At 36.2% G+C, this 25,697-nt stretch overlaps 1 protein-coding gene and 1 pseudogene across 2 annotated transcripts in view; one reads left to right on the forward strand and one right to left on the reverse strand.

Annotated features, from left to right (window-relative positions):
* Window positions 1-25,697, forward strand: part of Il1rapl2 (interleukin 1 receptor accessory protein-like 2) — a 1,310,993-nt gene that overhangs the window by 954,630 nt on the left and 330,666 nt on the right. For both annotated transcript variants that reach the window (NM_001166342.3, XM_087599348.1), the window contains 1 exon segment: window positions 8,558-8,632. In NM_001166342.3, the coding sequence (NP_001159814.1) occupies window positions 8,558-8,632 (75 nt within the window).
* On the reverse strand, window positions 19,390-20,876 carry LOC103690883 (zinc finger protein ZPR1 pseudogene; annotated as a pseudogene).

Consider the following 25,697-nt stretch of genomic DNA (forward strand, 5'->3'; position numbering starts at 1 on the left):
ATGTGGGGGGTGAGGAAATGAGTTTGATATGTGGGTTTGGTAAGTTTAAAAGTAAGTAAAAATTCAAGACCATTTTAAAGACTATATTATAGTTGCCATGATTTATGTTCCTCTGTGAAAAGTTTAGATTTTATCCTCCAGTAAATGTACAAGATATTTTTAGGTATGAACAGCTAAATGTTACAATAAAAATAGCCGTTTTGGTATGTGATTTCAAGTACTTTTGAAAATAGTGATTTCAGTATGTGACTTTGAGGCTGCGGTATGGAATAGGCTTTGTGGGGGTAGTCTAGTTGATTGACCTTAACAAACTTATTCCAAAATGGCATCATTCACAGAAATTAATGGCTGCCGTTCACTCTATTCTACATGATCTCTTAGGAAATCTAATTAAGTAGACAAATGAAAATCAGAAGAAGACAATAAAAAATTGTAACAATAGTGTAAAGTGTGTAGGCAATGTAATCAACTGATTCACCTCATTCAATAAATAATGCTACTCATATCTTTTCACTAAGTGCATGGAGTTGTCACATCTTTCCGTCTACACTGAATGATCTGGAGGTGCATGGTATAAACTATTGCTTTCAATAGAAAAGAGTTAATTTGAGTATAGTCCTCAAGAGTGTTAGTGTCAAGCACATGCAATCTCACTTAGGGAACAGCAGACAGTAGCTCTAGCATCTTCACTAGCACATTAAGTCCAGTGTCTTGTTAGAGCAATTATAGTTAAGGACAATTAAACACAAGCCGATAAACAGCTACTGATGGAAGTGCAGAGGAGGGAATACAGACCGAATCATGTGTGTTAAACTGAAGCCCTCGTTTCCATTCTTTCAATCACAAGGTACCATTTAGCCACACCAAAATTAGTCCCTCTCAAGGCCTAGGATGAGTTAGTTGGATGAGTTGTCGGATAAAATTCTAAATGTCTACTCAGCTGTTCAGGAGGATTGGCATCAATAGATCCTGTTTTCATTTCCTAAGTAGTAATTGTGAGTTTGAGAAGAAACTCAAGAAATAGAGTCAGAGACAGACAGACAGACAGACAGACGGACACACACACACACACACACACACACACACAGAGAGGAAAAGAGAAAGAAAAAGAAAGAAGAAAAGAGAATCGAAGAGAAGAGAAGACACACGGAAAGACGGAGGGAAAGAGGAAGGAAAAGATGGAAAGAAGACAGTGATGGAGGGAGGGAGGAAGGTAGAGAAACAAATGAGCTGTCCTGACCATGTTATCATGAATTTTAGCTAATCTCTAAATGCTACCATTATGTGTGGTGCTCATAGGTTTATCTCTGAGCTGATGGTCAAGATCTCGATGAATGGCTCAGAGGCTGGGTTATTGTCATACATACTCTGTAATTCTGGCAACTCCCAGGCCTGAGCAATGATACTAGAATTAAATGTGATTCCACACTTACATGTCCTACAGGGAACTGTTGGACTCCAAACGCAATTTCATTTCCTCCTTCTCATGGGTTTTGGGTCGAAAGTTGTATATGTGTGAGAATTCCTAAAGCAATCATCATTCAGCTGACTGATTGCCATGAAACCACTTGATTAGCCCAGGAATCACAGTTTAATTACTATGGATTCAAAAAGGCTAGAAATTTTTGTGCATGTTCTCAGCTATTTCACCTATCTCCTACCTACAACATATCTGTCCTCCTACTATTCCTGCAAATGGAGGATGTTGGTCATAAGGTCACACTAAATGAAACCTTGTAAACTTCTTTGAGTTTTGTGTCTAAATTGACTAAAATTTGAACTGCCTCTTTTATAATTCCAGGACACTACATAAACCACATATGCTAGTGTGTTTAAAGCCTTTTGAATATTATGAACAGATATGTGTAAGATATTTAAAATTATCCTTAATATAAATGAATATGACTCTAGTAATTGATATTTAACTGTGAAAGTGGACTAAATATCTCTGGAGAACATGTTGAGGGTATGTCTAGGAGCCAACAATGTCCCTAGATTCATATTCTTCTGAGACTTGAGCAGTTCATCATCTCTGTACATGAAATAACATTCCTTCCATTCCCTTTCTGTCATTATACTCAATTAATTGTGAATTTGCAAATAAGATTAAGAACACTCTCGAGGGAACCCCTGTGTCTATGATTTGGATATATAAGGAAAAGTAACAATAATTCTACAAGGAAATAAAAAATACTTTTTCATATAAATGAGATGTAAATTTTCTGTGATTTACTTCATTTCAACCATGTTTTGAAAGCATACATCATGTATATTATTGCAAGTATATTATTTATTTTATTTTTTCAAGGTTAAATAGATTTTTGTTTCTGTGGACATGCAGGTTCTGTTCATGAAAACTATAATGACTTAAAACAGACATTCTGTAACTTGTTAGCCAATCTAAACCAGGTTAATTCTCTCCAATGTAATTATTTTTATTATTATCACTATAATATAGATTTACTCAGTATATCAATAGTATTAACTGTTAATTTTTAAATTGGACACTATGTAGTTTCTGATTTTCTTAATTTTATTAAATCTTGATATATAATATAATTAAGGTATTGAAAGGTGAAACAAAATCTGAATTATTTTATCCACTGAGGTCAAAACTTATCAGAAATTTTACCTATAATAGTACTAGTAGCATGGTAATGGCATAAAGAAAAAGAAAGTTGAGATCCCACATATACATCCTCAAATTTATTATCAGATAATTTTGAAAGTGTGACAAGATAAAACTTTGGATTAATGAAGATATTTTCTAAATTGTATAGTAGGCACACAATATCATAGAAAAAATCTCTAATTTTATGGCTCTTAGAATCTTTCTGTTTATCCTTTCGGGTATTATTTTTAAGGTCATACTATAATTACATCATTCCCCTTTCCCTTTTCTTCTAAATCCATCCATTGACATTCATTGCTCTTCTTAGAATTGATGCCCTCTTTTGTATTAAATTTTGTTACATTCATATATGTGTATCTATGCATATTTGTATATGTGTATTCCTGAATAGATTCTTGCTCAGTCTGTATAATATCACTTGAATGTTTTTGCAGGGTACCCATTCTGCATTTCTCATATTGCCTACTATTCTTCAGCTAACCAATTTCTCATCTTAGTGGAAACCACTGTATGTATGTATGTATATATATATATATATATATATATATATATATCAAAATAGCCCATATATTCATATTTTATATATTTTCCTGAGTGTCTTATGTGATTGGATTTTGAATTCAGATATTTAAGCTTTTATTCTTTATATTCTAAAAATAATTAAAAATCATAGTATTAAAATTGACTGGAAAGAATACATTATAAAGATAATACTATAGATATTGAGGTCTGTGTAAATTATCCACAAATCTATTTGGTTTTTAAAAAGTTAAATTTGTAAGAGCAATATATATGTTGTTGGCTATCAAGGAAGATTCACTGAAAATGCAATTAATTCACTAATATTTTTCTATTTTCGATCGCAAGATAGAGCTTATGCCAAACAAATATATTTTCTACATATATTTCTGGTATATTTTTGATTGTCAACAATTATTTTTGAGAATATCAACAAAATTTTGTATTTCTATAACCTTATACATTCTGAACCAACATACCACTTTCTCTTCTAGACATGTAAATTTGAGATATACTCCTCTTTTATCAACAGGGATTTCCTAAAAAGTCAATTAATGATGTTTTAACAATTATCTTTTATAACCTAGCCCAGTGCTAAGCCTCTTGTGTATTATAAAGATCTATAAAACATTTTAAAGTGGGAAAATATGGTTGAATAGCTTTAGCAGTACAGTAAGTATTGAAATGAATTCAGGATATGAATAACAAAGTGAAATAAGGTTGTCTCTATGACAACAGTATATATGACATTATCTTTATGTACTCCAAGTCCTCTAGTTACTTTCTTCTACCTGGATTGTTTCTTCTTTCTTTTTCCAGACTGCATCCTGGTCTCACTCATTGTTTGTCCTGCAGTAACTATAGTATTGTATTTTCTTACCTACTTGTGTTCTCCCCTGGCACATTTCATATACCGAATTAATCACTCTCTACCTTTGAGTCATTGTTTTATTCCAAGAATCACCAAGGACACGTTAGCCTACTACAGCATATCCAAATCTGTTTGCAGATTTCCTGTGATCCTTAAGAATTTCACTCTTCGCTAGCTATGTACAGTCACTTCCAATTTTTATTGTTCCTGTCAGGAGAAATTGGATTTCCATATCACCCATCCAATCCCTTCTCACCAGACCGTTCTTCTGTATGAACATCATTCTTGATATCTCTTATCACGATGCTATGGACTGTGTTGTCAAGTTTCCTTTCATTTCTTCTTTACACTCTGCTTTTCCATTTATTTTCATTCATTCCATTTCACATAGACATCGAGGTCACTTCAGAAAAATCTCTCCTGCCTCTTTCACTGAGCATTGACTCTTTTCTCTAAGTCATGTATGTATATATGTCTTACTGTGTAAGAGATATACTACAACCTTTCATTAGATTATATCATGGTTTGTTCTCTTTTTATTTTGTGCTAGATTATAAATTGAGAGCAAAGAATAGTATTTTATTTCCTTGTCTGTTAACTCCAAACATATGCCTTGGCAAATGAAAGATGCTGACTTTTAAAATCAGTCACTAAAGAATCTATTGGTCCTTTCTTTTATCACAGAAGATTAAAGCCCACAATGGGTATGACTTGGACTCTTAGAAGCCTTTTGCTACTGAGAATCTCCCCTACAATTCATTAAGACTATTTAGTGCCAGAAGGCAAATATGAAAATTTGATGTTTCTCTGATTTTACTTTCAAAAAATACACTTCTTTTTTTTTTATTTAGAGAATACTTTATTAGTTTTTGTAATCAAACCCACGTATATAAGACCTTACATATTTAATACAGTGTGTTACCCCTGTACAAATGGAAAAAACTTAAGTTCAACATTTCTAGACCAATATGGCTGTTAATTTCTGTACAGTGCCAACTCAACACAGTAAACGGGGATACTTTTTTCGAAAGTTGACAGCACAGGTAAAGTTTCAAAAAATTCAAATTATATATCTGTATATATATATTTATATTTATATAAAAAGACCAATAATAGCAGTGTGTTATGCATCAACAGCAGCAACAGCTTTTCTAGGTTCTGCAGTCATCTGAACAAAACTGTAGAGACATCCAGCACACTCCATTAAAAAAAAAAAGTAAAAAAACAAAACCCGAGAAAACAGCACAGTTCTGTTACTCTTGTGGTACCTGGCACCATTTTTTTAAATTAGCTTCTCAATCATCATCTGGAAAGAAAACATTCTGAGCAACATCATTAAAAACAGCTCTGATAAAGCACGGTCACTACTACGTATCATAAAGCAGGTACAAGCTATTTTACATCCACAGAGGTATGATACAGTACTGTCCTACATCTATAATACTAGAGGATACAATTTAAAAGGCATTATTTGAGACTTGATTCTACTTTTCCAGCAGAGGGCCCAAAGGATGGTGTGACACCGCTTTGTAAAGAAACATACTCTAGACAGGATTTCCTTTCACTAGTGGCACACTTCTAAGGATTCATTCTCTCCATGAATGTCAGCTAAAACCGTTATTAAAAAAATGAAATATCCCTAGAACAAAACCGTATAACCACCGGATTCACATGAAGATGACCTAGTGGAGACAAGCTGGACCTCACCTTACCAACAAGCTATCAAATCTGTTATGTTTAAACAGTGAGACCTCCAAGGAAGGAGATGCCAAGTAGTGCTTCAAAGCTTCGGACCACAATCAAACACAGCATCCTTTTCAACAGAAGCAGAAGCTCATCTGAATATGCTCATGGATGCTGACATCAACATTTAATCATCTCCTCACTCATCCAGGAAGAGGGGGAGATCAGTTACTACTGTACTTTAATGTGTTCAACCAAATCACCATATTACAAAAATAGCAAGCTGCCATAATAAAAAATAAGGCTCCTCTATCCAGCACCAGATAGCATCATTTTACTTTCAAGCCTAGAAATTGCACACTTGTATATAAACCAATCGAAGATGAGGATTGAGAGTTCATCTTGGTGGATTTTTCCTTTGATGAATATGAAGTGTCCTTCCTTATCTTTTTTGATGACTTTTAATTGAAAATTGATTTTATTTGATATTAGAATGGCTACTCCAGCTTGCTTCTTCTGACCATTTGCTTGGAAAGTTGTTTTCCAGCCTTTCACTCTGAGGTAGTGTCTGTCTTTGTCTCTGAGGTGTGTTTCCTGTAGGCAGCAGAATGCAGGGTCCTCGTTGCGTATCCAGTTTGTTAATCTATGTCTTTTTATTGGGGAGTTGAGGCCATTGATATTGAGAGATATTAAGGAATAGTGATTATTGCTTCCTGTTATATTCATATTTGGATGTGAGGTTATGTTTGTGTGCTTTCATTCTCCTTGTTTTGTTGCCAAGACGATTAGTTTCTTGCTTCTTCTAGGGTATAGCTTGCCTCCTTATGTTGGGGTTTACCCTTTATTATCCTTTGTAGTGCTGGATTTGTAGAAAGATATTGTGTAAATTTGGTTTTGTCATGGAATATCTTGGTTTCTCCATCTATGTTAATTGAGAGTTTTGCAGGATACAGTAACCTGGGCTGGCATTTGTGTTCTCTTAGGGTCTGTATGACATCTGTCCAGGATCTTCTGGCCTTCATAGTTTCTGGCGAAAAGTCTGGTGTGATTCTGATAGGTCTGCCTTTATATGTTACTTGACCTTTTTCCCTTACTGCTTTTAATATTCTTTCTTTATTTTGTGCGTTTGGTGTTTTGACAATTATGTGACGGGAGGTGTTTCTTTTCTGGTCCAATCTATTTGGAGTTCTGTAGGCTTCTTGTATGTCTATGGGTATCTCTTTTTTTAGGTTAGGGAAGTTTTCTTCTATGATTTTGTTGAAGATATTTACTGGTCCTTTGAGCTGGGAGTCTTCACTCTCTTCTATACCTATTATCCTTAGGTTTGATCTTCTCATTGAGTCCTGGATTTCCTGTATGTTTTGGACCAGTAGCTTTTTCTGCTTTACATTATCTTTGACAGTTGAGTCAATGATTTCTATGGAATCTTCTGCTCCCGAGATTCTCTCTTCCATCTCTTGTATTCTGTTGGTGAAGCTTGTATCTACAGCTCCTTGTCTTTTCTTTTGATTTTCTATGTCCAGGGTTGTTTCCATGTGTTCTTTCTTGATTGCTTCTATTTCCATTTTTAATTCCTTCAACTGTTTGATTGTGTTTTCCTGGAATTCTTTCAGGGATTTTTGTGATTCCTCTCTGTAGGCTTCTACTTGTTCTCTAAGGGAGTTCTTTATGTCTTTCTTGAAGTCCTCCCGCATCATGATCAAATATGATTTTGAAACTAGATCTTGCTTTTCTGGTGTGTTTGGATATTCAGTGTTTGCTTTGGTGGGAGAATTGGGTTCCGATGATGCCATGTAGTCTTGGTTTCTGTTGCTTGGGTTCCTGCGCTTGCCTCTCGCCATCAGATTATCTCTAGTGTTACTTTGTTCTGCTATTTCTGACCGTGGCTAGACTGTCCTATAAGCCTGTGTGTCAGGAGTGCTGTAGACCTGTTTTCCTGTTTTCTTTCAGCCAGTTATGGGGACAGAGTGTTCTGCTTTCGGGCGTGTAGTTTTTCCTCTCTACAGGTCTTCAGCTGTTCCTGTGGGCCTGTGTCTTGAGTTCACCAGGCAGGTTTCTTGCAGGGGAAAAGTTGGTCCTACCTGTGGTTCCAAGGCTCAAGTTTGCTCGTGGGGTACTGCCTAAGTCCTCTCCGCGGCGGCAGCAACCGGGAAGATCTGTGCCGCTCTTTCCGGGAGCCTCCGTGCACCAGGGTTCCAGATGGCGTTTGGTGTTTTCCTCTGGCGTCTGGATGTGCACAGAGTGCAGTCTCTTCTGGTTTCCCAGGCGTGTCCGCCTCTCTGAATGTTTAGCTCTCCCTCCCACGGGATTTGGGTGCAGAGAACTGTTTATCCGGTTTGTTTCCTTCAGGTTCTGGCGGTGTCTCAGGCGCAGGGATCCTGCCGCTCCTGGGCCCTCCCCTACGGGAACCCAGAGGCCTTATACAGTTGCCTCTTGGGCCAGGGATGTGGGCAGGGGTGGGCAGTGTTGGTGGTCTCCTCCGCTCTGCAGCCTCAGGAGTGCCCACCTGATCAGGCGGTGAGGTCTCTCTCCCACGGGGTTTGGGAGCAGAGAGCTGCTGCGGGCCCTACACTTCTTGATATATAGAAGCTTATAAAAATACATCCAAAAATAAATAGTCTATTTGTTTGAACTTACTGAAAAATAAAGCAATGGAGTTAGCCAAATTTAAGTGAATCAATTTTGTTCTAAAATTCCTGGGAAATGGATATTGTACCCAAGTACAAACACTGTCTAATAAATGTTTACACACCACTGAATCTAAGAACATTAAATATTATACATGGTAGAATATTCTTTACCCTATAATTTGTCTCAATTTTTCCATTACTTTCTTTCATTTTCTCTTCTAGCTTTACTCACAGACAAGCCTCCCAAGCCATTGTTCCCCATGGAAAATCAGCCAAGTGTTATAGATGTCCAGCTGGGTAAGTCTCCTTCTGGGAATAATAATAGATCCTAAACTTGTTCTCTGTTAACAGATGGGAAAAATTGCACGAACCAGGAAAGGTTTATTGCCAGTGATATTACATGTGAATCAGTTTGTGTTCTGCTCATTTATAACCCTGGCATTCAGTACAATAGCAGTTTAAGAAAATGAGTTTGTATTGCATCAAGGAATGGTAATACTAATTTGCTATACTGTGTATTAAGTGTGCTATACAACAGAGCTTTTTAATTCTGTGATTCATAGATTCATGGTCGTCTTGCATTGGTGATTGGTACAGAAATATTTTCATACATGTCAGCCAAAAATTCTTATTTGGAGACCATTAACTTCTGGAGAGTAAGCACTTCATAAAAGACACTGCACAATGCAGCCTTTAAAAGGATTTGATAATATTATTTCCAAGAACACAATCCAGTGCTATTTAAAAGGCATTTTAAGGACCTGAATATTTATGAATTATATGATGTCAGGGTAAGTAACAAGTTGACTCATACTACTGCCTTTTTACAATCTTAAATAAGAAAATAAAAGGGTGTGTGTGTGTGTGTGTGTGTGTGTGTGTGTGTGTGTGTGTGTTTAGCTTTCCTGCAATCCTCATAAATTCAAGAACTATAAGAGTAAATGGTAGGCCTCGTTCGTTCTCTGACAGAGTGTGGTCTTTAATATAAACTATATTATTTAATATTTGTGAGCTTTCTTTCATCTTCAGTTTAATCTTAATACTCTCAAGGTTTTCAATTAAAAACAAAAACCAAATAGAACTGAGTACATTTTAGAAAATACATGATCTTTGCTATTTATGACCATGATGGTGCCTACCAATTATACAGCCAAGAAGGATTAATTAAACCCAATATTCATCTTTATGGGAAATTTTTTACTCCCATTTTGATTTTTCCAACCAAACTTGGATTTAGAGAGGTTTATTCAATCTTCAAAAGAGGAGAAAGAAAATTATGTTCCTAAGATTTTGTTCCCTACTCTAAAATGCAGTTTTTAAATGCTAACAACATGGGTACATAAGTTCCGGCTGTTTTAACCAAAAGATGAGATATAGTAAATTTGTTGTTTTGGAACTGGTAGCTGATTAATAAATATGGAAATATCAGACTATAATTCTTTGAACTTTTTCCATACTATCTTTGAAATCATTAGATTTTATTAAAGGAAATTGAAAATATAGATGCACTGACATCATTTCTACCCAACTAGTTTTACACTTTTCCATTTAAACTAGTATGCAAATATGCCAACATGCTCTGAGGTTTCTCGGTGGTTTCATAATGGCACTTAATGATCCTATATTGGTAGTTTATATTGGGGGTTCTAGAGGTCATATTATTTTATAAGATAATATATATAAAAAGCAGAGAAAATAAAATATGTAGAAATACTTCAAAAAGAACTTGAGTGAATTTTGTTTATGACTGTGGGAAGATCTTTACTTTTTCTGCCATTATTTACATATACATCAAGAGGGAAATTTAATTAAACTGCTCAAAATAAGGAAACAGGCCCTTAAGGGATATATCCTACTCAATTTCACCAATTGTAGTTTCCCATGGGTTATTTCTAACATGTACAGTTTATTTTCTTAGTTTGAATAAGTATTTCAACACATAATAACAGTCTACCAAATTACCACCTTATACAATTATTACACCTATTTGATTCTGATTTACATTAGATACAAAGCCAAATTTTTATTCTGAAAACAAATATTATTAACAGAAAGATAGAAAATTGCCCAATTTTTCATCCAAGCAAAGCTGTTTGTACAAGACATTGGAGTAACTATATTGTTTTAAATGTAAAATAAAATTGGTCACTAGACCTTCTGCATTTCAGCAAGCACAGTGTTCAGTAATTTGAAATGGTTTTATTTATCTAGCACCATTTCCTCGAATAAGAGATTATTTTGTAAGTTCCTCATATTCCCCAATAGTAAAGACATTACTATAAATGTTGTAAACATCAGCTCCTGATCTTAATGGGAGATTCGTAGTCATAATGATAAACACTTGAAAAATATCACTACAGGAAAAAAAGAAATAGAGAAAGATAATGGTTTATTGGATGCCTCCATTTATGGCTGAGGAAATTTAAAACTTCAACATAGTACGGTTGTGTTGATATGATACTTTAGTATATGTTGGAATACTTGTTCAGACAAAGCATACTGAATTTCAGATTTTAATGTCAAGGTCAACACTTTGGTAATAATGAAAACCTCTAGAAATTATGTTACACCAGATTCTAAAGTTTATCCTCAAGCATATTCTGCTTCAGACATACTCAAGATAGAAGAAAAATTTTAGAAGTTCCCAAAGAATGCAGCAGACCAATCCAAATACCTAAGTACTTTATCAAATGTGGCTCTGCTAAATACATTCTTTTAATATCTGAGGCAATGCTGGAGTAAAGATAAACATACGTGTTTCTGCTGATCCTACCATATGATTGTGGTTTTTTTTCCATCTCCCAGCTCTTGGTTGGCCTCAGGGATGAGCTTGTCTTACAAAGTTTGGCATAAAGGAAGTCTTGAGATTCTAAGAACTAGGTTGTGAGAAACTTGCAGCCTCCTCTCCATCTCTTGATTAACTGTAAAACCACTATATTATATGAAACTCTCTCAAGCCACATGGGTATGACATCAATCATGTGGAAGGAAAATGCCCAGTGAGTATCAAGGCATCAGACATGTAAATGAAGAAACTATCTTGGAAATGAAGTATCCAGCCCAGCTGTTCTAGCACATGCATTGTTTATACATCTGACAAAAAAATGTTTTCAAGAAACTCATCACTGACAGTGGCCACTGAAATAAATATAGTTTGTTGGGCGGTGTTATACTACTATTAAAATGAAGAAAAATTTGGCTGTCTACAGCATTTTCAATTCATTTCCTCAATCCCCAGAAGAAAAGCTCACACTCTCATTATGCAAAAAGGAAATTTTATGAGAAATATTGAGCATGAATTTCCAGGTAGCTTTAGAAACACGGTTTGGAATAATTGTAAGGAGTCTGTTTTCAGTTCTGACTATTCCTAAAGGTAATTTAATAAGCAATATTTTCAGTAAAAATAAATTATTTTTAATACATAGATTTGGTATCAGTAAAGATATTTTGTTGTGCCTCTAGAGGAAAATAAAAATCTCAACTTCCTTTCTGCTATAGTGTAATCCATTAGTCATCCACAAGGTTCTAGAAATTTACATACACTTTTGCTGACATAGTGATGACAGTTTGGGTTGTTGCTAAATTGTATTCGCATTATAATGCTGAGAGAAGATTAATCTTAACTGAATAACCATACACTTTGAGATGATAAACACATTCTTAACAGAATAGTAGGAAAACTACTGCTCCCATAACAAGCTTGTGCAGCTGAAGCTGTCTGGGATAATGCTCAAAATATAAACAGAAAAAAGAATGTACACCAAGAATGTGCAAATCCAATATTTTCCTTCTTTCTGTTTATTTTCTTTCTCTGACAGCTAAGTTTAACTTTATATTTAAGAAATAAACCTTTACTATACAAATGCTAATAATTTCCTCAACAGATGAAAAAGAAAGCATTTAATATTTTCCCAAGAAATACTATCATTGCATTATAATTTATACTACTGCTTTTAGTAACAAAATATTAAAACATAGAGGCAATATACAATACCTGAAATGTATTTCTCTTGGGTAACATCTTCCTTACATACTCTTTTTGTTATAGAACACAAATCCATACCTTGCATACTGTAGAAGCTTCTAGAAGATTTGAAAGTCTATAAACAAATTATAACTCAAAAAGTTGAGATCAGCCATCTAATATTTATTAAAGGTAAATTTGAAAATGCACCGTTATGGATGGGACTATTTCTTCTTGGAAGCTTTCTATCTCCTAAAACTAGCCATAAAGAATCATGTAGAAAGTAGACAAAGGAAAGTTTAGTTTCTATGTCATACATTCAAAGAGAAGACCTGAGGGTTTAAGGCATAATAGAAAAGTTCGGAACAGTAGAACAGTTAAAGCAAATTTAATTACCTCAGTCGTTTCTAACATCTAATAGTTCTTTAGATGAGTCACACCTGGTATAAAAGATTCTTTTTCTATCTTTTCTAGTTTCATCTAGAATTATTTGGTTTTTCAGGCTATTTAAATTCATATTTAATGGCAGTGCTATGTGCTACTGGAACAAACTTTCTCTGTGTATATAATCAGTCTTAATCTTCATCAGGAATTGATTTTTCCAGCCAGGCATTACTGCACATGACTTTACCCAGGACTTGGGAGGCAGAGGCCAGAGGATTTCCTTGAGTTTGTGGTTAGCCTGGTCTTCAGAGTGAATTCCAGGAATTGTGAGCCCCTGTTTTGAAATGACAAAAATCAAACAAACAATAAAGCAATTTCCCTAATATATCTGCTTCTACTAAAATTGTAGTAGGTCTCCTAAGAGACCATTGGAAAAGCCTCTATAGAAGCTGAAAGCAGAAGGTAAAACTTAATGCAATATAGGAGTTGAAAGCAAAAGTTTTTTTAAGAGATTAATTGGGAGGGAGAAAAAAGAAATCATGGGAGCTCAGGGTGGGAAAGCAGACAGGGAGGGGGAAAAGGGAACATGATCAGGTATTGAGGTGTGTAAACCAGTATGAAGCCCTGAGGGCCAGCAGAAAGAATGGAAACAGGCAACCTCACGAGGTAGGAGGTTGGAGGTAGGGGGACCTTCTAGAATGTGACAGAGACCTAGGAGGTGAGTCTCTCAGGACTCAAAGAGAGGGACCTTAAATGAAATGCCCAACAGTGGGGAGATGGAACTTGTAGAGTCCACCTCCAGTAGAAAGACAGTACATCAAGTGGAGAGATGGGGTTCCCATCCCACAGTCAAAAACTCTGACCCAGAATTGTTCCTGTCTAAAAGAACTGAAGGGACAAATACGGAGAAGAGACTGATGAAAAGAAGGTTCAGTGACTGGCCCAACTTCAGATCCATCTCAAAGGGAGGCTCCAAAGCTTAAAACTGTTACTGTTTTGGTGTGCTTGCAAACAGGAGCCTAGTATGGCTGTCCTCTGAAAGGCTCTACAAGCAGCCAAAAGAGTCAGGTGGAGATATTAGTACCCAACCAATGGACAGAAGCTGGGGACCACTTTGGTTAAATTAGAGAAAACCTGGAAGAAGTTTTGGAGGAGGTCAACTGCATAGGAGGACCAGCAATCTCAACCAACCTAGACCTCCGGGATCTCTCAAACACAGGGCCACCAACCAGGCAGCATACATCAACTGATATGTGTCAGAATCTCATGTATTTCAAAGGATTGGTCAATATTCTTACATATATTTGTAAACACAAACACTACATTTCTTAGAAATAATTAAAAGTTACCACAATGGTAAAATTTTAAAACGACAGCCTGGCCTCTATTTACTTCAATGTGGTAAATATTTAAAATGGGTCATTAAGGGCTTCTTAGGTAATAAACTGTCAGTCACACAATCAGGAGGTCTTGAATTCTGAATCCTAGCATCCGCATAAACATCAATGTTAGGGGTATTGAGGACATATACTGTCATATGTCATGAAGTTCTACTCCAACATGCAAAATTCAGGTTCATTGAAAGTCACCATCTTAAAAATTAAGGTCAAGAGTGCTAAAAATAACTGGAAATGATCTTTGGCTGCCAGATATGCACACATAAGTGGTTTTGTCTACACTGGCTGCATCTGCACACACACATGAACAGATACACAAGAGCCCAAAGGGAGGAATCTATTCATTACATACTTGAGTCAGTTCAATATATCAGAATTACTCAACTCTTTCTAAATGTCACAAAGAGTAAGTAAACCAAGGGAGATCAAGTGATTTTTCTAAATTATGAAACCAGAATAATTATTCATATGAAAAGCAATAAATCATTATTTCATTAAACTATGATATCATTTGAAATTTGCATGATGTGTATTGTGAGAACCAAAATATGTATGATGATGTTGATGATGTTGATGATGCTGATGGTGATGATGGTGATGATGTTGATGATGATGATGATTACTATTACTATATTACTGCAATGCTGAAGATGAAGCTTCTGCCTTGCACATGCTAGGCAAATATTTCTAACAGTAGCTATATAACTAAACCTATGCTTCTGAGACTTCTCACTATCGCAATCCATGTGTCTCTGAACTCTTTAAGTAGTCCACACTGGGCCTGACATGATTTCTGCCTCTTGAGTGTTTGAATTGCAGGCATGACTTCTTTTTTCTTTCCAATATATTAGTAGGACCAGATATCTATAAACCACTCCTGATTTGTTTGGGATGTATCTTGAGAAATCTATTTATAAGGGAGAAAAAAGTTTCCAACGGTTACTTCATGCATATATGTATAAAGTATAAATGATACTTACGGTTATTATCTAAATGATTCAGAGATACACACTACCTCAACTTCAAGGGCACTTAAGGGACTTAAGTTCATATTGGAAGGTGCTAGACTCCTTCTTCAGGTTTCTAGACAGGTAGCTACAGTATAAAATAAAATAATGTAAAGTCATTTGTACGATATAAAATTTTACATAGTATTCAGGTTTTAAGGGAGTATCTACATAGTATTTCTCCCTAGTTGGTGGCACAAAATTACATATGGTGAAAAATCATTTCTCTACTTTATTTCTCATTCTCAGACATTTGCAAAACATCCATTAATCAATGACTGTCATGGATTAGAAGATTGAACTGCTAGAAGATACTTTCAGAATTGATCCTGTTGCTGTTAATTCAGACAGAACAGACTTTGGGGGAATGATAGCTGCCCTCAGTGGACACACATTCATAAAAGAATTAATTCCAACAATAGAAAGTTCGTGCTTTTTAAAGTTATTTTTGCCTCTCACTTATGCTTCTTATACCAATGATTTTCCTCAGTATGTTAAAAGAGAGCTTTCCAGTCACTTTAAAATACAGCCTCCTAGACACCCCTCCTCTATTATTTTGTGCTTCATACCCAGTTGTTATGTGTGCCTACATCTTCCAGGTGAATTTGACTTGGTAAAGGAATTTGAGCCTTGGTTTCAAAGGTGGGAAGCCAAGATGTCATTCTCTCACAACTTTCTGCTTTCTTACTATGCCAAATCATGGCAGACACTCACATAATTTCCACAAAGATGCTTACTCGCATTCCGTCCAAAAATCTCTTTAAAAAAAGAGCGAAGTAGTGCTGCCAGTATGATGGAACTAAATAAACAACATGCACAGCATTAAAGGCGCCACGGCTAAGTTGGATGTTGCAAATTTGCCCTTATTACTTACAAACGGCTTCCTAGCTTGGAAGAGTTTTGTAATTACTCACAGACCATTTTTAGCATGTAAACAATGAGCTATAGCTATTTCTCCAAAAAAAGTATACAAAAAGCCAATTAATAAACTGAAAGTTGGGTGCTACAGTTGACAATCAACAAAGTGTAAATCAAACAACCTCAGTACACATCTGCATAATAACTGTCACCAAATATGCTGTGGTTTAGTTTATAAATAGAGTACTAACCTGGGACTAAGGCTAATGTATATTTAAATTTTGCATATGATTAGAAGGCACTTCATTTCCATGAACAGGAAGAGCTCTGGCCCACTGAGGGCCTATATCAAACTGTTTAATTTTTTTCATTAGTTGCAGATGTGTTTATAGTATACCCATTGCTAATGGGTATTTTCCATTTATAGACAAGATGTTTAATTACATTTAACTTGTAGAGATGACAAGCATATCTTGAGGCTTACTTTTTTGATGACTTAGTAATACACAAAAAGTGTGAGCATGGTTTGTGATGGGGTCATAGATGAGAGAAGGTGTCATTATTCACAGCCCAGTTTTCTCAATTATGGAAAAAAAAATCAAAGTACCGGAGACCGAAAGAGACTCATGCTAAATAAGAGATTCAAGGAAGGGGGAGGGGGAATTTTAATAACACCTTGTATTTACACAGTGTGGTTTTCCAAGGAACTCAAATAACTTTTGGGTACCATTTAATTGATTTCATTAGTAGTTCTGTGAAGTAGGATGAGTATTAGATAACACTAACCATTGACACGTGTAATGATTAAAGGCTTTTATGAAATCCACAGGCAGCTTAGCTGAACATATGCTAAAGGGATCAGCTGCATTAATAACGACTCACTGATTAGTAACCTGGTTCTTATGAGTCAGCTCAGACTTATTAGTTCCCTGCATATATACAGATACATATGTATATATGCATATTATATATATATATATATATATATATGAATGTACTACAAAGATTATGTACTCAGTTCTCAGTTCTCATCATGTCTACTTTCCTTTACAAAGAAGTAGTTTATTAACCTAGAAATAGCTGTTCTTATAAGTGACCTTTTGGTTTACCAAACAAAACAAAGTGTACCTGTAAACTTTCCATACTGGCTCTCTATTTGTTTATTTTTAATGTTGGTTCCTAGGTTTCAGCTTTTACAACCTTCTAGTGTATAAAGAACACTTAGAAAGGAAAGTAAAGGACATCAAGTAAGGTGTCAATAGATTATGCAGAACACAATTTCTTACCTGCCTGTAAGGTACAAAATTAGTTGAGTGACAGTTAAGTTTTCATTTGTCAAGGAAAAGACCATGGTTACATTATTCTATGACACTTGTCTCTGCTAAACACTTTCATTATGCCTGTATATGCTCATAAATAATTCTATTATTCATTGCTCATCTGTCTTATTCAAGATTATTTCAGTATACGTAATCTACTCTTCATAATGTTTCAACTCTACCCCATGGTCTTAAATCTTCATTACTTTCTACACATATTATATTTTAATCTAAAAATAATAAAAATATTTTAACAACCAAATAGTACATCCAATTACTAAAAAATCCCAAGCCAATTCAAAATAAAATGTTTCAATTTTCCTCCCTTCCATGTCCTTCCTCCCTTCAAAATGTCACTTAATATTTTTCCTCTTTCTCTCCATGTAAGAGAGGAGTAGTCTTATAATTTAAAGTGTTTACCTGGGCTCACATTTCTATCATTCTTATATGTTTTGATAGCAATGCAGTATCCCTTTCTGCTCCTGCACTTACTAAGTTTCTCAGTAAATGTACTAAATGGCCTTCCTCACTAAATAAATGAGAATTCATAGATGACTGCAGTTTTTGGAATGAGCATTATTCCATAGGTACATGGGTTCTAAATTGTTGGTGCTGTTTGTGAAGGCTCAGAAGGTGTAGCCTTGCTAGATGAAATGTGTCACTGAAGGTGAGCTTTAAGAGCTCAGAGCCTTTACCACTCTCTGTTGTCACTCTCTACTTTTTGGTTATGGTTCAGGGTGTAAGCATTCAGCATTGAGTTCCTGCTGCAGTGTCTGCTGCTTGCTGCCATGATTGACTCTTTTCCCTCTGGAACCATAGGCCAAACAGTCTCTTCCTTTTATGAGTTTGGTTGGCCATGAGGTTTTATAATAGCAACAGAAAAGTAACTAATTCAACAATTAGTTTGAGTTGACATTGCAGTAGAGCAGAGTAAGAAGAACCACGCAATTCCCCCAACAAGAATGGACAGCTTATAGCAGCAAACCACCTAACTGAGAATAGGACCCCCTGGAGAGGAATTAGAGGAAGTATTGAAAGAGGTGAAGGAGTTTTCAACCCCATAAAAACGATGCCAACCAACCAGAGCTTCCAGGGACTAATGCACTACCGAAAGACTATACATGGACTGACCCAGGGCTCCAACTGCATATGTAGCAGAGAATAGACTTGTTGGGGGCACCAGTGGAAGGGGAAGCCCTTGGTCCTGCCAAGGTTCAACCCCCAGTGCGGGGGAATATGGGAGGGCAATGAGGGGGATACATAGGGGGAAGACCTGCATGGGGGAGTGGGAGGGGAAGGAATGGGGGCTTATGGACAGGAAACTGGGAAGGGGAATAACATTTGAAATGTAAGTAAAGAAATATATCTAATAAAATATTTTAAAAAGGAAAAAAGATTAGTAATAAAAAGAATGAACAGCTTAGTAATATATATCTTCACTTACCAACTTCTTAATAGTTTTCATGTTTTGTAATATAACAAGGTATACTGCTCCAACCTTTGATGTCTGCCACCGTTCATGTGCTTGAACACTATATGCGGAAGCATCTGTTTAATTATGTCATATTCATTCTTATGCCAGTGAAATTTAACCACTTCTACCACTCTATCAAAAATCATAGTTCACTCATTTTAATTTTTTTCCATTCTAGAATTTTTCTAATTCTTTTTATTCTTTTGAATTTTCATATACATTTTCTGCACCATCAAGGCACCTGAAAAAAATCGACATTCATTTCTTTGTTTTCTTTTTCTTTTCTGCTGTTGTTTAAAAGCCATCACTTTAATATAAACTTCTTCACCTGTGCCTGCTACACCCATCAGATGTCCTTTCTTGCTGAAACTTAGTACTTCATATGCCCAAAGTCAGCTACAACTTGTATTTCACATTCCCAAATTCCAAAGGTCCATCACTGGAAGGCAGAAAGCTGATAGGTAAAAGGTTTTGTCCCGTGAAACACCACAAGGTATTTCTGAGGTTCTTCTCACACTGACTTAAAACTGCCAGAAGAAGGTCGAGGAACATAGTAGACTTGGAGCTGCATTACCAACTGCTCACCTTGAGTACTTAGATCTCTAGATCTAGTGTTGTCCTCTCCACCATGAGACAGGGCTTGAGCACTCATCATTTTCCAACAGTAATAAATACCTTGTGGTGTGGTACTGGATCTTGTCTGTAAGCTGCCCACTGCTGCCACTGTGAAGCTAAGCCTCCCTCATAGTCCCCTGTCTTCATGTCATTGGAGCTGAGGTCCTCATTTTGGTCAAAGGTGTGGCTTGTACCACTCTACCTTCAACTCCGGATAATCTTCAGGTGCATACACATTCTGCAGGTAACTGTTTCCTGCTGGATCATTCATGATAAAGTGAGCCTTCATCTTGCCCTCGCTAATATGGTCCAACTTCTAGCTAAACTCCTGCAGTTTCTCCAACTGATCAGGATTTGAGCTGTCATCCAGTGTGGATGGGTTCTTCTTGGTTAGCAATTCTCGGAGGTCTTTCAGCAGTTCTTCTAGAGTAGTGAACTTGTTCCCAAGATCAGGCACTCCTCATTCAAACTTGAGCTCTAGGATTTCTGTACTACAAGTCTCAGACTTGAGGGGGTCTCTGGTCGTGTCAGAGATATGTGATATGAAGAGTAATCCTGGTACCCAAGGACTCTACCACTCCTCCAGACTTCACCTCACTCACAGTTGGTAGCAATAATAATAACCTCTTTAAGGGGAGGGGGGAATTTGGGCAAGTTTCATGTTGGTCTGAGCTGGAGCATTGCACTCTGGGAAGTTTGTGTTGAACTGGAGCACTTCATTTCTAAGGTCTTTTTCTTCTGATTTTTCTGGTACTTCTGCTTGGAGTCCCAGCTTCTCAGCTTGCTGTGTGGTCCAGTCGTAGTATGTGATCACCATGTCATTTGCTTTAGGTCCTTTATTTTGCCAATGAACTCATCAATTCTTTCTGTTATGGCACCCTTCATTGCCCATCATGTGGGCTCTTCCTGTTCTAGGCTAGAGATTGCATGACTGATCAGTCCTAAAAGAGAGATTGCGTGACTCATCAGTCTTATAACAGTAGTCATTAGCTCCCTTCTAGCTGAAAGCTAGAATTTCAAAATACAGCTTTGATTAGTCTGATTAGATCATATGTCTTTGTTTGTTCATGGGCCTTATATCATTGTGTTAGAATGCACAACGTTTACAGACCGGATCTGAAGAAAGCCTTGTGGAGGCTGAGCCTGTCTTCACAACTTCTCTGTCCATGTCCTCTTGGCACTTAACGGTCAAGAGGTAGCACAACCCCTGTTCCTGGATCCTGCCTGCTGATTGAATCTCCGTGTTGCTCCAGCCAGAGTGATCACAGAAAAAGAGCTCACAATTGATTGTTCAGCTCACAATTGATTGCTTCTCTAAAGAAGGTGATCTTGGTGATCAGAAGTTGTGTCATGCCATTCCTGTTCATGCACAGAGAGGGAAACAAAACTCGATAGACTGTTCCTCCTTATCTTTGGTGCTGAAGGGCCAGAAGAAGGGCCCCATGGCTGATAACCCAGCCACAGTAGGCAAGGGCCCTTGGCAGCCCCTGGGGCCTGGGCTGCACAGCTTTGCTGGCAGACATTTCCCCATGTGCTCAGGCATTCATTTCTTAATTAATATTTCCTTTTTATTTCAACTCTCTTGTGTATATCTTAGTTGTAAACATAACTATCAGTCACCCTTTCTGATATCTCCTCCTGTAAATCTAATATTCAGATTAAATATGAAGGCTTCACAAGAAATGAAATTTTGACTCTCATCACTGAATGTGAATGGAATCAACAGCCCTTAGATGCTTAATCCTACAGACTGATACAAGAAAGGAAAATAGGTTTCACATTCTTGGGGAAAAGCTGGAAAAATTCTCTAACTGAAAAGTCATAAACCCAGAAGACAAAAACCATTGGATGCTGATTTTTTAAAAAAAAATTTATTGGATATTTGACTTATTTACATTTCAAATGTTATTCTCATTCTCGGTCCCCACTCCCGAAATTACCTATCCCACCCCTTCCCCCTGCTTCTAAGAGGGTGCGTCCCTACCTACCCACCAACTCCTGCTTCATAGCCCTAGCATTCCCCTACACTAGTGCATCAAGCCTTCACAGGACTATGGGCCTCCCCTCTCATCGATGCCAAATAAGGCCATCCTCTGCTATATATGCAGCTGGAGCCATAGGTCCCTCCATGTGTACTCTTTGGTTGGTGGTTTAGTCCTTGGGAGTTCTTGGGGGTGTCCTGTTGGTTGATATTGTTGTTCTTCCTATGGGGTTGCGAATCTCTTCAGCTCCTTCAGTCCTTCCCCTAACTCCTCCACTGGGGTCCCTGTGCTCAGTCCAGTGGTTGGCTCTGTATTTGTCAGACTCTAGCAGAGCCTTTCAAGAGACCTCTATATCAGGCTCCTGTCAGCAAGCACTTTTTGGTACCAGTAATAGTGACTGGGTTTGGTGGCTGCATAGGGGATGGATCCCCAGGTGGGGCCTCTGGATGGCCTTTCCTTCAGTCTCTCCTTCCACTTTCTGTCCCTGTATTTCCTTTAGACAGGAGCAATTCTGGGTTAAAATTTTAAAAAGGGTGGGTAGCCCAATTCCTCAACCAGGGGCCATGCCTAACCTCTGGATATGGTCTCTACAAGTTCTCTCTCCCATTTGTTGAGTATTTCAGCTATCATCTCCATTGGATCCTGGGAGCCTCTTGCTTTCCTGGTATCTGGAAATTTCCATTGGGATGCTGAAAATCTGAGAAAGCCCTAAGACTTTCTGATTGGATTGGGTAATACAGGTCTTTCTTCAGTACCAGCCTGTAAATATTGTACATTCCAACACATTATAAGACACACAAACAAATACATATGACCTAATCAGACTAATCAAATAAATCTCTATAAGCTGGATATCACTAAATGGACATATAGGAATTAAATAGAAAAGAGTTCAAATAATCACTGAGATAGTGAATGAACACAGACAAATTTTGTGTTTACTGTGAGTGAGAATGGATAAAGGTTTACATTACCAAATAGCAAGAGGTCATAGTGGGACAAATCAGTCAGAAAAAAAATAGGTAATAGTTATAAGCCCTTTCTATGGGTAATCCTCTCTAGTCAGAATATGGGTATGCTAACTTATAATTTGATAGGCTCATATTCCAAAATAATATAGCTGGCTGAAGAAGTGGTTGGTGTATTTTAGGTTGTGACCTTTTGGAAACCCCATACAGATTTCTGTTGTGACTACATTCATTTGCCAACAGCATATATAGGTTCTTTCCCACATATTCTCACATAGGTAAAAGAGAAAGGATAGAAAATATTACATATAGTAACCAAATGAAAACAAGGCTGATCCTAGATGTCAGAGAAAATATATTTTAATTCAGAAAAACTCATTGACCCAGGGAAGGATATTATATAATAGTAAAATTGTTTCTCCAGTCTTACATGGCAGGTATGAGCACATGTGAACCCAAGTTCCAAACAACGAAACATAAAAGCCAAATGCTGGTGAAACTGTAGGAGAACTCAAGTTTATTTTCAATAATGCATAGAATACTGAGATGGAAGGTCAGCAAGGAAAATTTCCTTCACCTTCACATTTCCTTTCTCTTTCCCTCTATGTGCACTCTTCAGTGCAAGTTTCTTATGGACAGCATACATTGGTATCTATTTTTATTTTCAGTTTGTATAACTGGGAATTTAACCAATGGCCTTATGTGTGCTAAGCCAAATTTCTACCTCTGAGTTCAATCAATAACTCAGTATATATTTTTCTGAATCCATTCAAGTGTTCTATATACTTAAAGCAATTTAATTAACCTTAAAATTTTAATTAACTTCTTGGTAGTCTACAAAATAATTGGTTTCATAATGACGTATCTAAACATGAATACCACCACACTTTGTTTATTTTTGTCCCTGTTCTTGTTTTGTTTCTCTCTCTTGCTGGTCCCAATCTACCTTCCAAATACCTTTTCCTGTTTTCATAGCCTCTCTCCCTCCCTCAATTTCTCTATGTCTCTATCTTGAACTCTGTTTCTCTCTCTTTAATACACACACACACACACACACACACAGAGAGAGAGAGAGAGAGAGAGAGAGAGAGAGAGAGAGAGAGAGACAGAGAGACAGAGACACACACACACACAGAGAGAGAGAGAGAGAGAGAGAGAGAGAGAGAGAGAGAGAGAGAGAGAGAACCCAAATGGCTCACAGTGGCATATATAAAGAGCTTTACGCACAACATTGAAATACCATCCAACAGATGATACATTCCTTTCAAAATAATCTTTCCTGGAATCTTTCCTGGGTTTTGTCACATGCTATGTCCTCACACAATTATTTACACATTTAAGAAGGTTCAAATTTTAATGGGAAGCATTTCTCTCCATCATGGAATAAAAGTAGAAATCAACATATTTGAAGCAAAGATAAAATTCACATGTGGAAATTAAAGAACACCTTGGAACAATGACTGGGTTAAAAAAGGAATCAAAAGAACAGGCAGCGTCTTGAGACAAAACGGATGAAGGCAACGTAATAAAATCTATGAAATACAGCAAATGTAGTACTAAAAATTTTATTTTATTTTAAAGAAACTAGTTCCGTCAATACAAGTATCCTATGTTTTATATCATATATAGAATCAGGGGCTGGGAGCATATGACAAAAGTTAATATAGTGAGTCAATATGACTAAATTCATTAGATGCATACACTGAGATATTATAATGTACATATTACAGTATAGTTAATATACTGTAATAAAAAAGAAAGTTTATACTTTTTAATATTCCAATTAAGTAAAAAAAAATCTCAAAGTAACAACCTAGTTTTGTACTTTAAAATAAAACCATGCCTAAATACCCAATTTGAGAAGAGAGGAAGAAGAGAGAGAAGGGCTGGTGGTACAGGAGGAAGAGGGAAAAATAATAAAAATAGAGAATAAAAGTAAAATGGAAAAATAGCAATTATACTAGGAGCTGTTTCAGTATTAAGACATTGATACAACTGATACGCTCTTAGTAGTTTAAGAGGAAGGAACCAGTTATGGCTACAGGTCAGAGGTGTAGCTCTTGCCTAGAATGTAAGGATTGAAGCTGGATTCAGTCTTCTGTATGAAAGAATAAACTCAAATAAATAAAATAAATAAATAAAATCAGAAATGAAAACATAGAAATGATGCACCTTTTGTTACACCTATGGTTATAAAATTGCATAGACAAAGATCTGAATAATTTGTACAAAAGGGATAAATTCCTAAAAGAATAAACATGAATTAAGCAAGCTAAATCATAAAGAAATAGAAACATTAAACAAATACTATTGAATATGACTATTACATCAACAAAAGAAAGTCTCAGAATCAAGAAAATCTAGGTCCACATGGTAGTACTCTATAATTCTAGCTCTCATTTATAAAATTATTAGCAATAGTCATTATTTTTAGAAGGTTCAAGAGGAGGAGACACTTCTAAACACATTCTACTAGTTGAGAATTAATCAACTAATAAGACCAGACCAAGAAATTGCTAGAAAACTACAGTCTAATCAATATTCTTGATGATTATAAAGGAAAAAGCCTTCAATAAAATACCAGCAATCTGAATTCAATTGCATGTTAAAAGGATTATACACCATGACCAATTTGGATTTACCCTGGAACGTACAGATGGCTCACCATATGAAAATCGCATAAGCATCTTAATAGCTGTGGGTGAAGCATTTGAAAAATCTCAACAACCTTTCATGATAAAAACATATGGAACAAATTAGAAATGGAAAGAAATTACTTGAACGGAATAAAGGTCATATATGAAAAACTCATACCTAAAATTATATACTGAATGTTGAGAAACTGAAAACTTTTCCTATAAGATAAGGGGCAGGAAGAACCCCAGTCTGATATTTACCTTGAACATAGTACTTGAAGTCAATCAAGAAAGAGAAATAAAAGAGAACCCCAAGCCTGAAAAGACTATACAAGTATCTTTGTTCTCATATGACATGGTCTTCTTGGTAGAAGAATACTTAAAAATTTTAAAACCATACTAAAACAAACCAAACCTAACAAAACAAAACAAAAACATTAGATCAAGTAAATTAAACAAAGCTTCAAGACATGGGATAAATACAGAAAAACTTTGTGCTTTTACAGTGTATCACTGAATAATCTAAGAAGCAAACTAAGAAATTCTCATTTTAAAAGTAGTGTAAAAAATAATAAAATGCTCCAAAGCCTGTTTTGCTAAGTAGGTAAAAGATATATATATACTGGAAATTACAAAACCTGATTGAAAATAAAAAGGCATAACTATGAGATGAGGTTTGGTTCTCAGCTCCTGTATGACAGCTTACAACCATTTGCAACTCCAGTTCTAGTGGATCCAAAATCTTATGTGGCCTTCAT

Source organism: Rattus norvegicus, chromosome X (assembly GCF_021556685.1).
Source record: "Rattus norvegicus strain SHRSP/BbbUtx chromosome X, alternate assembly SHRSP_T2T, whole genome shotgun sequence".
Taxonomy (NCBI): domain Eukaryota; kingdom Metazoa; phylum Chordata; class Mammalia; order Rodentia; family Muridae; genus Rattus; species Rattus norvegicus.